The sequence below is a fragment of the Ambystoma mexicanum genome, chromosome 3q (genome assembly GCF_040938575.1).
Source record: "Ambystoma mexicanum isolate Mex_15411 chromosome 3q, UKY_AmexF1_1, whole genome shotgun sequence".
NCBI lineage: Eukaryota > Metazoa > Chordata > Amphibia > Caudata > Ambystomatidae > Ambystoma > Ambystoma mexicanum.
The window spans coordinates 455081332-455098639 of NC_090926.1; the positions used below are offsets into that span (position 1 = coordinate 455081332).

The window sequence follows — 17308 nt, forward strand, 5'->3', positions numbered from 1 at the left end:
GCGGGTAAAGAGCTAGACATGCAAACTGGCAGTGTGGACAACAAACATAGCCTTGTATACATATAGGACTAAACGTTGCACAGAATTGGAAACTATTGTGAGATTTTTTGAGCAGGGCCACTTGTCATAAAATGATTGTGGGAAACGTGTTGCTTCCCTGCATTTACTCATGCAGAGACAGCCTACCATTACTTACAATGTATTACTTTATTTGCAGGTTACAACTTCGTGTGCAAAAGGTTGTGCCTCTGCACTCAGCTAATAGGGTGGTTGTTGCTTCCTAGCTTTGCATTGCTGCAGAAACGCAGCACTAAGAAGGCCGTTAGTATATCTCTGATAAGTGTCGAAAGTAATGGTCTTTTAAAATAATTTTAATTATATTGGACGTTTATATACTATCATTGTTGTTTAATTCTGCCATTAACGATACATTGCAGTGTGCATCACAGAGGTGGGCAAGCCACAAAATTCCTATGACGCGCTGAGCCAGAGCCGAGCCGGTGCCCTGGATTGGCCCTAAGAGTCAAAGCACACGCCGAGTCATACAAGAAAATTATATGTAAATTGGGCAACATATTTTTCTAAATCACATAAATGACATAACGTGATTATAATACACAGCATATGCAACACAAAATGTATTGTGTAGCAATTTTCAGAATATGAAGCCTCAAAAGATATGCACTGCTTTAAATCAAGGTTATGTGAATTGCTTGCGACTTCTAAGCATCAGTGCGCATTGAATATTAATATTTGTTACCTACAAGTTATAAAATCAGTTAACAGACACTATAATCAGGCATATAACCTTTGATCAAATGATTTATACCCCTAGCCTTTTGACTTTATTTTTTAATATGCTGAGAACTAGAATGACAGGACATTGGGCGTTTGGCTTGGCTCTTTTTTGGATCTCCATCCGTTAAGACACTAGAGCCGAGCCAGAGCCAGGTAACTGGCTTGAGCCCGGCTCGACCCTTCTTTGGCTTGCCCACATTTAGTGCATCATAGTTACTGAAATATCACATTCATTTAAGATTGATAGCGATATTATTATTCTTTTAAATGCAAACCAGTTTGGGGTAGAAATGTGTTTGCTCATGAAAATTACGAACACCGCCAACATTTGAAAGCGTTATAGCTTCAGAAGCCAATAGGCCCTAATATAACTAGACTAATTCTAAGCAAACTTGATCTCATGCTGATCAATCCGATCTAAAGACAATCGGAATCAGCATATCTTAAATCGTTGGGTGCATGATCCCTAATAAAGTTTCTTTAAAACAACTTGCATCAGTTACGCAAATACCATTGCCTTCATCTGTTTTCACACCTGCATTACATGTTCATGCCTTTAACACTATTGGTTCTCTTCTCAGAAGAATATCAATCCATCTATTAGTTGAATATAGCATTTGATGGGATAACAGCATCCTCTTTAAAAACTGTGTGATCATAAGGCATTAAGGAGCATACATTTTAATGTATAGTTTTACTTCAACATTTAGTTTCCTAACTGCATGACACCCACTGGTAACCTACCAAGCAAGGCTTAAACAAGTGTACAAAAGAAATGTCATCTTAATACATTCAAGGACAGACCATGCCTCGGTGGTGCCCCTCTGGATATTTTTGCAGTTTTCTGTATTTTTTTTTAATGGTGGCACAGCCCATAGCAACGACTGTTAATTTTTTTAAATTCCCAATAATGTAATTCTCAAATAGGGTTTGCCAATTCAAAGGCAATTTTCTTTTACTTTCTCAACAAACCAGACATATTTAGTAAGTAGCTGTAGCAGAGGAAGACAATACAAAGTCTCTTCTATGTGAATCACAACTGGCATTAGCACCGTCACTACGTTATCGCAGATCAATAAATAAGAACAAAGAAAAACACTAACCTGAATAAAAGGTGTGTCGTCTTTTCCTATTGCTAAAAAATCTTCAATGAGGAGGGATCTGTGGTTCTCACAATTTTGATTTTCAGATATGGTATCTGTATTGATTCCAGGAGGGAGGTTAATGTGGCCTTTCCCTGAGTCTGTTGTTAAGCAGGCATCGTGAGAATAGGTCTGTAGAAAAGCTCTGACCCCATCAATGCCCACAAACTGAGAGGCGGGAAGTGAATGGAAATTAACCCCTGATACCCCAGATAGCTGGGACTCCCTCCAATGATGAAGCCTGATGGCCACAAGCAGAATGATCAGGAAAAGGAACAAGAAGGAAACAACAGCAACAGCGATCACCAGATACAGCGTGAGGTCCGACTCCATATCTGTGGGAGCTGAAGGGTTACTGACGTCATGCAGCATTTCTGGCATACTGTCAGCCAACACTATTGTGACTGTCACTGAGGCAGAGAGAGGAGGCTGGCCATTGTCCCTCACTGACACCACCAGATAGTGTTTAATGGCGTCTTTCTCCATAATAGGGCGCCCGGTCCTGATTTCTCCAGTGTGGAGACCTACAGTAAACAGGCCCTGGTCTGTGGCCCTCAGCAGCTGGTAGGAGAGCCAGGCATTCTGCCCAGAGTCCCCATCAACAGCCACCACCTTAGTGATCAGATACCCCGGCTCAGAGGAGCGAGGCGCCATCTCCACCCCAGAGGAGCCATCCGTGGGGGCTGAGGGGTATAATATTTCAGGGGTGTTGTCATTCTGATCCAGTATAAAGAATGTCACAGTGACATTACTCGCCAGAGCTGGGGAGCCGCCATCTTGGGCCTTCACTTGGATCCGAAAGTCTCTGAACTTTTCAAAGTCGAAGGTTTGAAGTGCATAGATGACGCCAGATTCAGAATTAATGGAGATGTAGGAAGACAATGGCACATCCCCAATGTGTCCATCAATGATGGAGTAACTGGTCCTGGCATTGTTGCCCCAATCCAAGTCTGTAGCCTTTGCAGCAAAAATAGAAGTGCCTGGAGGTTTATTTTCCAATATGTAGGCACTGTATAAAGTTTGCAGAAATGTTGGTGAGTTGTCATTTTCATCTGTAATCTGAAGGATGATGGTTTTGGCTTCAGACAGTGGGGGAATTCCACTGTCTGTAGCTGTAATTGTTATGTTATAGTGCGAGACCTGCTCCCTATCCAGCAGACCATCAGTCACTAAACTGTAATAACTCCCAACTGACTTATTTAACTGAAAGGGGAGGTGAGGAGGGAGGGAACAGGTCACCTTACCAGCGACTCCAGAGTCCCTGTCAAACACCTCCATAAGAGCAATCACTGTACCGGTTGGGCTGTTTTCACCAAGATGCTTGAGAAGAGAAGATATTATAATCTCGGGGCTGTTATCATTCACATTAATTACCTCTATCATGACTTTACAGCGAGATGATAGAGTCCCGTCACTTCCCCTGACTTCAAATTCATAAAATGTGCATACTTCAAAATCAAGTTGTTCAGTCAAGGATACTCCCCCAGTGGCTGAGTCCAGTTTAAATTTCTTTAAAGCCATGTCCTTGATTTTGTGAAATGAATAAGTTACTTCTGCGTTTGATGCCTGGTCAATGTCAGTAGCTCTGACCACGCCAACCAGATAGCCCTGCGGCGCATCCTCCAACACGCTGAACTTATAAACAGGCTGGTCAAATACCGGGGCGTTATCATTGACATCCAGGACATTGATCTGTATCTGCACCGACCCCGACCTCGCCGGGCTCCCTCCATCAACAGCAGTGAGGATTAGATTGTGCACAGGCTCGTCCTCTCGGTCCAGGGTTTTCTCAAGGACCAGCTCTACAGACTTTGCCCCATCTGAAGTACTTTTTATGTCCAGTGCAAAGTGTTTATTTGCACTGAGCTGGTAGCTCTGGAGAGAGTTCAGTCCCACGTCTGCATCTTGGGCCTCAGGAAGCACAAAGCGAGTTCCAGGTGCTACAATTTCAAGTATTTGTAATGAAATGTCATTATCAGTAAACGTGGGTGAATTGTCATTAATATCTTGAATTTCTACTTCCACTGAATACACTTTCATGATTTTTTCAGAAAAAATCTCTACATTTAAAAGGCACTGAATGACGTCCTCACATATGCTTTCCCTGTCAATCCGCTCATTAATGTATAAATGTCCGTTGCTTTTATTGAGAGTAAAATGCTGCTTCCTACCTCTGGACACGATGCGGGCTCCCCCTTCTGATAACTCCTTGGGATCCATCCCCAGATCCAGAGCCACGTTTCCCACAAAAGAGCCTTTCCTCATTTCCTCAGGAATGGAATAACGGAGCTGCCCAGAAGCGGCTCCCCAGACTGTCAGCATTGCAGCGACGAGCAGCACAGTAACCCGGGAGTCGCAGCCTCTCGGTACCCGAGCCATGGCGAGATGGTAGTACCTCGGAAAGTCACTCACTGAAATGCCAGGCTTCTGATCAGGCCTGAAAACAACGCATTCCAGCGCACTTCGCCGAAAGAACGACTGTCTGCACTGAGCTTTACAAACGAATTCCCTTTAACCCCTCAGTGTCTCATTCGACATTCCTTTTTTTCCGTAACACGTCATGTACGGGCTTTCCTACTACATGTCTCGCTCTGATGGGTGAACAGCACCGCCCAGTGCCCAACCTGAGAACAGCAGCTCCGGAAAAAAAGAAAATAGAATACTGCTGCTGAACAAAGGAACATAGCGAATAAATATTGTTTTCTCTTAGTTTATATGACAATGCTACACCCTGGTAAGGAATCAGACTAAGAAGAATCACCCCTTCATGAGTAAACATAGGATCATTGCGACTTCTTATTAAACCTCAATTACAGTCTGGGATATGTTATGGGGAGGGTGGGCTGCAAAGTTGATTTTTTTACACAGTGCATTTGCAACATGTGGTTCTCATTTTTTAACCGTCTTTTGTCTTTTTTTTAAAAGGCGTGATTGCAGAGCTACTTGATCTTTTTCATATGGTACACATTTTATTCTATCAATCGGCTTAACATTTCTAGCGATGGAAACGCAGCATTACAAATGTTCAAGTTTGAAAATGTGTTGAATACACAAGTGCTCAGCCAACAGATGAATTCAAGAAGCTCTGTCAACAGCTTTAGTTCCCAATTGTCAAGTACTATTTTACATTTGTGACAACCGTGTCTCTGCTGGAGATGGGGGATGCAGATAATTCATGGTTCTGAAAATAGTCAAGCTGCGTAGCCTGACTTGGTTCTAAGCAGTGCTTTAAAAGGAGAAAACAAGAAGTGCCTGTACTCACCAATCTAATCTTTAAGTGGGCGGGGACTAAAACACAGTAAGGTACAAGAATTGCTCTCCTGAGAGGTCTCCTCAACCCAGTTATATGAAATTCAACTTGTGCCCCCACCCAGTCACGTAGTTCTCTATTTTTCTCACCTTAAATGTGTGTCTTGCTCTTTGTGTCTCACTATCTATTTGTATCACTTTCTATTTGTCTCTCTACCTACCATTGTTCCAATACTATTTTCCCCCTATTTCATTCTGTAAGTCGCCTCTTTTCTGAGTTTGCGCCTTCGGATCCTGGCACACTAATACATTACAATCAGCGATTCCATCCATGAACTTAATGTGATGGTGAACATTTAAGCAATTTGCTTGAGATTTGATTCTGTCAGCCTAGTGCCGTCACCTCTCAAAGACATCCATCAATCATAAATTGATTTTTCCCTGTTTTGGCACCAATATTGTGATGTTTAAAACTTGGCAGGCTTTGAAGGAAAGGAGGGTCAGAAAGTATGCTATATGATAACTACGATCTATGGGAAAACTGGGGTGCTTCAAGACAAAGGTTCACTAAGAAACTCACAATCCCCATTGAAACTTGCTGAGGGACACATGGTGGCTGCATACATGAAACAATGAGCAGACCGATGCACAACTTAGGTTCAAACCGATCAGCCTAATGAGTTGCTCTGCAGACTTTTAGATGTCTAACTTGGCTTCAAACTTGATCACCCAAAAATAGTCCTGCAGATTTTACTGCGGGCAACAAGCCACAGATACTCCTTATTGTGAAGGGGGCATTTTCTTCCCTCTGCTAATTGAAGAGCGAGATCTGCTCTAACATCTGTTAGCAGTCCCCCATGCAATTTTGATTACTTGCTCCACGAAGCACAGATGCATGAAATTTCAGGCAAACCTGAGTATAAGTGCATTCTTTAAACTTCATAGTGCAATTGCACATTCCTCCTGCCATGTATTAGCATGGCATGAGGCTTTTCCATGAATTCCTGCGGAAACCGTAGCTTGTACCAGTTGCTAAAATCTGGCGGATTCCATAGGAATATAATGCATATCCGCCATCATCAGAATCAGATGCGTACAGATAAGCATTTATTTTTTAAAGATGGGGTGGTGGGCACATAGGTTTCATTCTGGGTATCCACCTGCGCCAGTCAAAACCTTGAAAATACCATGGAGGGTCAAATGAGGTATAAAATCATGCATACATCGTGTACACATGGGTTTTACTCTTCATTTATCAGTGGGATTGGAAAACGACTCCCTAAATCTGATCCGATGTTTAGGAAGATGTTTTTTTCAGGACTCCCAATTATTGCAGATAAGGCCCAGTAAAAACAAATGATCTTCGCAGGATCACATACTTTGCTAAAGTGGTGATGACAAGATGTGTGCCCAGTTGGTTATTTGAGCACTTGGCCACATATCTTCCCATCTATTGTTAGTATTAGTATTTGTTAAGGTTTGGGATTGAAAAGATTAAATACTCGTTTTATTGCAATGCATTTAAAAGTACACACATTACATAAAATACTAACCTGACATTAAATAATTTTAGCAACATGTCGAGAAAAAATGGGATTATATCTTTAGTTTACCCATCCTAACTAGATGATCACAGTAACAGCCTACACAACACGTTTTAAAAACTATATTCAGTGAAACAAAATGCACGCAAAGCAATATCATCTGCTGGAGTCTTTATTTCACAAACCAGGCGTGCAAAGCAGCACCCGCGAGCAGACCAGGATGGTAGCACCGGTACCGTTATGAACGGTACCGCTGCTACCATCCTCCCCATTCCCATTCAGCCCTCTGGTGGCTCAAATGGGAATGGGGACATACCGTCTCCAGGTCCCGCAAAAGGGAATTACCAGGCCCTCCAAGGTCGGAATGGCCCTGTGGGTCCCCTTTTGCAGGACCCGGAGCCGGACCCGAGTTTGGAAGTACCCATGCCCTTATTAAGGGCATGGCTACCTCAAAACTCGTAATGAGGCCCTATGTGTTACTACTGACTTCTGCAATTGTAAACGCTCTCCCCTCTTGCTTCTCCACTTCTCCACTCTTTTTGACTGCTTGCTCTCTGTTCTCTCCTCCTTTCCATTTCTCCCTTTTCCTATCTCCTTCCCTCCTCCCCTTACTTTCTTCTATGCACTTACTCTATCAGAATTGTCACTGGACCTAGTATGATAGCAACCTCGTCTGTCTCCATTACCCCTCATGCCCCCCCCCCCCGATCCAGCACTATCTGAAATGATGTCAGGCCTAGTACGATAGTCAATTGTTTTGTTCCTCCCCTCCCCTTTCTGCACCCCTCTCCCTCATCTTTTGTTTTTCTCCGGCACTACCAGAAATGTCGTCAGGCCTAGTACGGTAGTCGCCTGTCTGTTTCCATTTCATTCCCAATCTCCTCCTCCGTTCCTTATCTATGTCTTAGCTCTTGCACTATCTGAAATATCGTCAGGCCGTGTACGATAGGTAATTTCACATCCTTACTGTGCATGGCCTGTGAGAATGTCATTGTATTTTCCCTTGTTCCCTCCCTTGCATTGAAGTGCTTTGAAACACATTGTGTATAGGCGCTATATAAATAAACTATCATATAAATAAACTATAAATAAACTATCATAAAGCAAGCAACACTATCCTTCCCTCCCATTTATTATCACCCCCCAATCACACCTCTTAATGGAAAATAGTCCTTCCCCAGGCAGCCCCGTTCCCGGGCTCACAACCTTGAATCACCCTTATTGTAATGCTTTGTTTACACAAAGTAGAGGAGCAGCTGTGTTTTCTTGTGCTATGACGTTTCCCAGGGCAAAGTGCGGATGCTGAACTGGGAAGGCTTTGGTTAGCTTATGTGTGTGGTACGTTTGGCAACGTTATTGAGTATCGGTATTCTCTTCAAGTGTGAAGCAGTCCCAGCCCTCAGTATGGCCAAAATAGGAAGAGCAGTTAGTGCCGGTTAGAGACAGCCCATTTAAAGCACTGGTTCTAAGAGTCAAACACAAGCACATACATGGCTTGTGGTTTTCACATCCCGCACAATACAAAAACCAGTTCGTATTTTCCTGTCTGGCAAAACCATGTAATACAAAATCCCTAACAGGAGTCTACATTTTGGCAGCAGATACACCACAGTGAGATTACATGTTTTGCCCAGGATCACACACTTGAGGTAACAGGTGAATTCAGGATTTGAGCACAGTCTGCACTTGAGACACTTAAACACGTATCGGTTCAACTCTAGCTGCTATACATAATTGTTAATATATGGCGTATAGTAGCAAAATGAATATTAATGTTCATAGAAAGATGACTTGAAAAGTACAGAATTACCATTAAAAACCAACCTGAAAAATATCAACCTTTATGTTCAGCAAAAAGGGTATGATTGTATCATTATTTTCCCCGTTTTAAATAGTACACTACAAGTTCCAGATTTCAAGAAATGTCAGCTGAAAAAATCTACTCTCGATTTTTGCACCTTCTGTTACAGATTTAAAGGCACACAGCATTAGAAAACCAAAAATGGTGTGACAAGGCCATCCCCGTTATTGTTTGCCACAGACAATTGGCTTGGACACATTTATGATGTGATGAAAATGTGAAGTTCCACAAAAAGAAATCCTTGCTTTGTGCATGTACATTTTTCAGTCTATGTTCATTTTCTTGAAAAAGGGCAGAGTGTAGCTGAGAGGTGGATCTCGCTTAAAAATGCGCCCAGTGTGTTCTTATCAGCTAAAGTTCATACTTGATTGACATTAATGGTGCTATTAGCGCCATGGCTGCCTCCAAAATCGTGTCCGGGTCTGGGTTCCTTCAATGAGGAATTACCGGATCATTCCAACCAGGACCCGATAATTCCTCATTCAAAAAACCCATCCCCATTTGAGCCCCCATAGGGCTCAATGGGAATGGGGATGGAGCTAATAACGGGCCTGTTGATAACGGGCCGGTTATTAGCTCCCTAGTCCCCTTGCGGGACCCGCAAAGGACATGTGGTCTGACCAGACGTTCTGAGCGGGTCCCGCAAGGGAACCTCGTAATAGGGCGGAATGGGTTTACTGGCACCGGCACCATTACCGGTGCCGTTAAACCCATTCCGCCCACCTCGTAATGAGGCCCAATGACTATTTCTATGCTAGAACACACCTGAAGGGCTTCCCATCACAATTTACAGCGGATGAGATGATGATCTGGCCGACTATCACCTTATCACGCATCACTCCCTTCCTCAGCAAAATGATCACAAAGACCATTGCTATTGAGTTGCACAAAAAGACCACTCTGCACAACCTCCTCCAGGAATACCAATCCATTATTTGACCACAATTCAGCACAGAGACGACCACCATAAAAGTTATTAACAATGTTCTCAACAGCCTGGGCAAAGGGGACTATTGTTTACTCATCCTACTCGACTTGTCTTTCGCCTTTGCTATGGTTGGCCATGAAGCCCCCCTCAACATCCTCGGCACATGCATGGGCTTCAATAACAGTGCTGCAAAGGTTCATCTCATACTTCTCAATTAGATACAAACTCTACTAGAAGGTCCACGACCAATTGAGCACTGCCTAGTAACCTGCAGAGATCCATAAGGCTCTAGGCACTCCCTTGACATCATCAACCTGTGCACGGCACCCTTGGGGGAACTCCTCCCCAACACTGACATGATATCCAATACACAGATCACACACAGGTTTACTTAAAAGACAGATTGCATCACCGGCATCCATTGACTCAAACAGTGTCCTTCCTCATCTGTGATTACAGAAGCTTAACCTGAGAAAGACAATATTCACTCTTGTAGGAAACCCCACCAGGCATGCCCAGTCCAGAATTGGCTCATGAACATGATGCTTGATGGGGTCATGTCTCAACTCTCAACCAGTGCAAACTCTCTGAGCTTTGCCACAGACTGTGACCTTTCATTTAAAACACATATCAACAAGAAGACCCAAACAGCATGGAAACTGCTTGTGCTCCATTGCAGGGTCAGGGCTATCATTGCCACCCTGAGTTTCAGAAAATTCGACCAGGCCCTGTTCATCTTCCACTTGCATGATGGTGACACCTTAATCGTTGGAATTCCAGGTGTCAACTTGGCCCAGCTGAAACCCGTCCTGCATGAATCAACACACCAGCACTGGAGTGAGACAATTCAACCACATTTCCCTACCCTCAAGTCGCTGCACGGGCTATCAATTAAAGCAGAACTAGAGAGGAACTCCATATACACGGGAAATAAATGGAGTAGAACACTAAAGCAAAACAGAAGAGTGCTCCCGTATGGATTGGATTCAAGGAATTACTTATAGACAACCAGCAATTACTGGGCTGGGTCATGCAGTGAATGAATCACGTGGTTTTATGGAAATATGATGCCTGTCATGCTGTAAAGGTACAGTATTCGATTATTAACACAAATACAACAGAGGAGATAGATCCGAGGAACATTCAAAACTATGTTATATTATTACAATGGTTGTGAAACAAAAGAAAAACACGTCATCACAGAATTCTGATGTCTAAAAGGAATAATTAATATTGACAAAAGAAAATTGTCTTAAAAATGTGCAATTAGACACAGAATAAGCATACTAATATACAGATAGAGCTGTGTGATAAAAACACAGGTAGGGAGCTGATAAATTGAACAGAGACACATACGATTTGATGACAAAAGAGAAAGTTAAGGAAATTAAACTGAAGTCAACCATTATAAATCAAATGGGCACATCTATTCATAGTGCTAGTAGTGACCAACAAACTGAATTTGACAATAGAAGCACCAGACAATAGTTTTGTCAAATATAACTAACTGTCCCTATCTAAATTATTGCTAATATAATTCAGTGAGTCGTTGCGGGTAGTCAGCAAAGACTCTGTCTTATAGTTTGATGCAGCATGAATGCTTATCTCAAAAGTAAATAGGAATGAGGCTGATACAGAACTACGCCATCCGCTGTTGTGAGTGGTTGTAAGCGTGATGAGCCACGTTCACTTGTCAGGGGTGTGGTAACACACCTGACGCTCGCACAGTGGCAAAACTGGCGTTTCGGTGGTAAATAGAGGAAAATATACCACCTTCGGCAGGATGAAAAATTGTTTTTACAGCCCCTAAGAAACAAACAATGAAAAAGTCATAAATATGTTGTACCTACAACATGAAAGGTATCAGGTAAAAAGCAAATAGTCACTTGCATGTACAACCGGGCATTCACAACTACAGAGATAAATCTCCACGGAGCACCCTCATTGACCAAAAAAGTGGAAGCCATCTGACACCAGTAGGATCAAAAAAATAGAAAGAGCACCGTGTTAATGGAATTAAAAGGACCTAGAAAAAGATAAGTGCTTATGGCATGCTCGAAAAACCAGTAGCTATGGTGGCAACACTGTTTAGTAGCTGATCAAGTGTGGGGAAGAGGTGAAATAAATGCAAGAAGTGACAGTCTTAGTTCGACGCTGTTACCTACCAGAAGTATAGAATCATAATCAGAATACAGGGCATTGGAGTGCAATAATGCCATTATGAAAGTAGTCGCATCGCTGAACAATCAAACAGAGGAGCTTTCCAGGCCCTGTTGGACATGTATTAAGTCTGATGAAATAGACAACTAAAGCAAACATTGAATTCAAGACAGCCTGCATCCCTTACAAACAGTCCAATGCACCACAAGTAGCCGCAACCTTGCAAGGATGGAAACAAAGACCTGTAGGAGAGAAAACAATACTAGACAACATGGTTTCCCTACTATGCACCTTAACTCTGTCATACGTTACCAGTGCTGATAAGACTGCCCCATACAATCCTACACTTCAGGAAGGACTGACGACTCCACACTCCAAAGTACATCTGGCCAATCACTGATCACTTCACTCAACCTACGTCTCCTCCTCCAGTGCTCCCCTCTTCCCAGGCTCCTGCTACCCATTCCAACTACCTCTGGAAACCCCAGCCCCATCCCTGTATCCCCCTGGGTGTGTCTCCACGAACAGCACTCCATTGCTTCCCAGGATGACTTTTTATGAGTCCCATACAAATGTATCTGCAGGCCCTGCTCTGCATGGGTCACCAGCATGATAACCTCAGAGACAGCAACTGAATATTGCAGCCCCCTAGGTGTGAGACTCTGTGTTGGGGGCAGGGGATTATGATGTCATGAAAACAGGACCCACTCACTATCAGCAAGTTTTGTTTCCCATTGTAAGCAAGCCAGACTAGGCTCGTGTCTTCTGGCCAGTGGCTCAACCCTTGAGTTAAGCTCATGGCAGCCCTTTGGCTCCAGTTAGTCCAAGTTTCACCTGGTTCACCCACATCTAGTCTCCGCGTGGGGAGCAGCTTTGATGTTTACATTCTGAAAGACAGGGTTGGCTGCAACTATATAGCTTTCAATATGGAACCAGGTGCATCTAAACACCGACATTGGACACATAGGGTACTTCTGTTCTGATTTCCCAGAACAAATGTAATCTAAGCATTAGGCAATAATACCCAACCAGGCAGGCTGGTCAGGACCCACCTCCTGAGTAAACGGTCAATGCAGCAAGGGCTTCTAAAGAGCTGTTCAACGCAGCTATAGGCTGGTACATCTCACCCTAGCAGAAATCTGCACCATTAGCACCTACAAATAACCTAGTTTAAAATATGGGTGCTAATGTAGTAAACAATTGTAAAATAACAACATACATTTGAATGCGTTTTCTCTTGCCTTGCCGCACCTGGACTGCACTAGTCTCTTTTCAATCTTCGTTACTTTAATGTAATGCAGACGGAAAGGCACTATCATGGCATTGGTGTAGTGCGGGAAGAGATAACACACCCAAAGTATGTTTCTTTCTTTAAAAATACTATGAAAAATGTTATCATGTGTTTTAGACTGGGAGCGGGAGGAAGCACTGTGACGCAAACTCCCTCACAGGATGGTGCCCCCTTCCAGGGGACTAATGATGCATACCCTCATCATCAGTATGCTTCTGCGGCATGTCTCGACATGAACAGTGTTCATTTCCAAATTTATCAAACCATATTGCTACTGTAACCTTTTTTGGAACAATTTATGTCGATGCCACATTTTTATCACCACCAGCAAAAAATTAAACAACTGTCTCCTTAAAACATTAAAAAAAATAACATCCCGATTGCACACTTTCTTTCCAACATTGTTGGGGTATTCAAGCACACCAGAAAAGAACCAGCAAAAAAGAGGGGCAATTTAAGAGCCCCTCTTTACACGTTATTCCACCTTGAAAAGTGCATGCTAAATTCCAAAAACGGGACTGACATCAAACCACTTAAGAGCACATCTCATATGGCGCAATGTTAAGTGTTGATTTTGCCTTTATTTTCACTTCAGAAGCATTAAGTTCCACCTGTTACCCACTGAAGGTGTGTCTCCCTCTCAACACACTTCTGTCCCTTCCCCCATAACTCTTTGCAGTGTCCTTACCGGGTGTAAATATGTAGTTATATTATGGAAGATTACGTGTGATTTAGTTATGTACGCCATTTGTCCTCTTTTCATGTGTACAGACTCTACCCACTCACCATTCGGCCTATCACCACAACATACTTCAGTGACGCTGTTACGGCACGCAGAAATGGAACTGCCACTGCTGCCTGTTTGTATTTATGTAAAGCGGGTCAGATCAGAGCGCCAGCCCTATCTCCCAAATACAAAACGCAGATTCAAATGTATGAAAATATAATTTTCACAGTAACACATTTAGATAACTAGTGTTTTCATCAATTTCCGGAATGCAATACCGTCATCTATCCATATTCAATATATGTCTTATTTTGTATACTTTATTATTTTAACAAACTTGCACTTTCTGAATATTTATGCTTTGAGTCTTGAAGAGTTCTCCTCAACAGCAATACAACTTTTGCATAACTTGTGAAATTGCAGTTAGGATAAGAAAGAATACATAAGCCGCACAGGCGTCTGGGATAGTTGGGTGGGGGCTTGTGGAGCTCGCTCAATTTCACATAGAGAAATGTCTACTAGAGCCTCAAGCGTGACTCATCAGTGGCCTGAAATATCTCCTTGGCGATAGAAGGAATCAGACTTCTCAGGCGTTCACAGCTTGTCAAGGAATGCTTTGTGTGTGTGTGTGTCTATGTGTGGTTTGCTGCGTGCATGTGTGGTGGAACTTCCCACGTCAAACATCAGTGCGTCAGATTGGCATTTGAGGGAGCGTGTGATATTCTCAGGTATTCCCGAACTGTGTGAGCTCAAATCATGCACGTTTCTTCAATCAAGCCAGAAGATAGATTCGTGGAGTTGGCTGCTGCTGTATCCATGATGATGCACTGCAGAGTTCAGAATCACGTGTCTAGCTCCTAGTTGGGCAAGTTAGGCTGAGCATTGGAACACAATTGGTCAAATCACAGAGGATCAGATGGTAGGTTGCAATTTACATATGGGGATGTATTACATGTACAACCGTTTAAATGGTATCAGTAGGAGAAAACACCATTAACTTTATACCAGCATTTTAGTAATCAAGATGAAATGGAGTAATATGTCATAGGGATGAACATATAATTTCAATATTGATGGAACAACCTGAAGGAAGGCAAGACCCACACATTATTTTGGCGACCACAGGTGTTCTAGACACATTGAATAATCTGGCCGGAGGCTCATCAGTAAAGATGCAGAGTTACATTTTAAAGAAGGTGTTGGAAGGTGGATCCTAACCCTTCTCATGGCATGGAGGCAATCATCATGCCATTCATCCCGGCAATGATAGAACATGAAGTCCAAAGGAGGACAGTGGCCTTTTAGAGTGTGTTGGATGGTTTAGAGAAGAAGCAGGACCAGAAATGGTTACCTGATCATAGGACCTCTAGTGGAATGTGATAACCAAGAACACTACAGCGTGAAGCGAGAGAGAGCGAAAGAGAAATAGAGAGAAAGAAAAAAGGAATACACTCTCATTCTGAGGTTGGCGCGAAGGGATTACCGGCACCGGTAAGGACACCGGTGCCGGTAATCGTTTTGCGCCCTATTCCGAGTACCCTTAGCGGGTCCCTCCCTTAACGCCCGGTTTTACAGGCGTTATGGACGGGACCCGCTAACGGATTCCAGGGTCAATAACGGTACCGCAATTTGCGGTACCATTATTAACGCCTTCCCATTGAGCCCTATGGGGACTCAAATGGGAATGGGGATTGCCATTTTCAATGGGGATTTACCGGTCCCGCAAAGGTCGGAATAGACCGGTAAGTCCCCACTGAACAAGGGCGGACTCGGTACCGGAATTGGAGGTCGTCATGGCGCTAATAGCGCCATGACGACCTCCAAACTCGGAATGAGGCCAGATTTTTTACTTGGATCAAAGGAAGATTAAGCTCCAGGGGGAGCTTCACCGAAAAAAACAAGATGGATAGGAGGCTCTGGCTGAAGGCATTTGAAAAGAAATAACATGATGAAGAAGCTTTGCAGTGGCAATCTCCTTAGCTGGGGGAGAAGCCAATAGTACCAAGCAGCGCTGCACATACAAGAGTCGTGGACCTGGGAGTCCAGGTTCAGACAAGAAAGCAATTTTCACCCTCATGGATCAGTTATGGACAAGAAGGCTATGCATAGATGTTTGTCTCTCTGTGCCACTGAATGTTTTCAGATTGGTTTCGAGATCCCAGACTTAGATAATTTAACAAGGAATGCATAAACACGAATTCCAACATGGCAATGAATGTTAGTATATGGCCATATACTGTAGGTAGTTATCTTGCTAAAACTACAGGATGTTGTAATATTAATTAAAGTCAGACTGTTTTGGGGAAAAATAAATATGGCTCTTTATAAAGACTTCTCCTAGAAACACACATGTATATTTGATGTCTGGGTCAATGGGTGTGAGTTTGGGGGTTTGGTATGTAAGCCCCAATGAGATTTGGGTTGGTCATGTAGCTCACTGATGCCCTGGCATGCCCAGCCCAGCTCTTACTCTAATGATAAAAAAGGGGTGTAGACGAACACTTGGTTTACCATTTGGTAGAAAGGATTAATACTCAGGGAGTACCCCTTGAAGGCATGTGGGTGGACCCAGATTAAAGAACAGCAGAAGGACGCCATCCAAATGAACACAGAGTGTCTAAGCAGGTTATGAAAATATGCAGAGCCATTGATTCAGAGAAACCTATCACACAATAACATGCAATAAAACTGTGGATAATCAAAGGCTATAACAATAGTAAAGATTAAGTGGTCACAGCATGGAATCTATGTTCTCCTCGGCTTCATTACTGCAGCTCCTTACACCTGGGCCACTGGGATCCAGATGTCCATGATGATCAGCCTGAATTGTCTTCATCTAGATAGTCACTGGCCTGGGATGCTGTGACTACACCATTATCTACACTTCTCCTGCAATGCTGGTTGACCATTTCATTTTTACTCTATTACAAAGAGCACGGAAATGCCCAAATGCGGTTCTGGACACTAGAATGTGATAAATTACAAAAGTAAGGAGAGAAACAAAACAGAAAGATTACACAGCATGTTAAAAGAACCAAACTTAAAAGTGTGGAAATAAAACAATGGAGGTGAAAACAACAATCAGCGTATACTGTCTGGACATAAAGACGATTTGGGTCTTCTGCACCGGGAGGCAACGCTCAAGAGGTAAGAGGGGGTGTAGGTCAGAACAGTAACGGCTCAACAAGACAGGTCTATGGGTCTTCTGGTCAGGTTACGGTCTGGGCTATACATGTATTTGTTAGGTCTGTTTCTGATCATGCGTCAGAGGTTGTTCCTGAGCTGGAAATCAAGTGCTGTCAGGAGATATACTGGCTGCCTGCAAGCGCAGGTCTGTCCTTATTTTTCTATTTATTTATTTGCATTTTTAAAGCGCTCACACAGCCCATGGGCATTGAGGCACTATTACAGGAATATGTTTTAGTTGTGTATTTATAACGCGCTTAATACCCAGAAGTTTCTATGCGCAGACCCGGGGATCGAACCTTTGTTGTTTTGTGTCGTCTTGTTTCCAAGGCGATCGCATTGCCGCTGAGCTATCCTCCCGGGACACTCAAAGTCATCATGCACAAGAGAAGTGCTAACGGTAGATAAAGTAAGAAGGAATG

At 43.1% G+C, this 17308-nt stretch overlaps 1 protein-coding gene across 16 annotated transcripts in view; it reads right to left on the minus strand.

The window, feature by feature from the left end:
- The window catches only part of LOC138582666 (protocadherin gamma-C3-like), a 1158828-nt gene that overhangs the window by 709311 nt on the left and 432209 nt on the right, over nucleotides 1-17308 (minus strand). The window contains exon 1 of one of the 16 annotated variants that reach the window (XM_069654179.1): nucleotides 1902-4410. The exons of the other annotated variants lie outside the window; for them this stretch is intronic. Coding sequence (XP_069510280.1) covers nucleotides 1902-4319 — 2418 coding nt within the window. The 5' untranslated portion in view covers nucleotides 4320-4410. Of the gene's footprint in view, nucleotides 1-1901; nucleotides 4411-17308 lie in introns of those variants that run through there. 16 annotated transcript variants of the gene reach the window in all.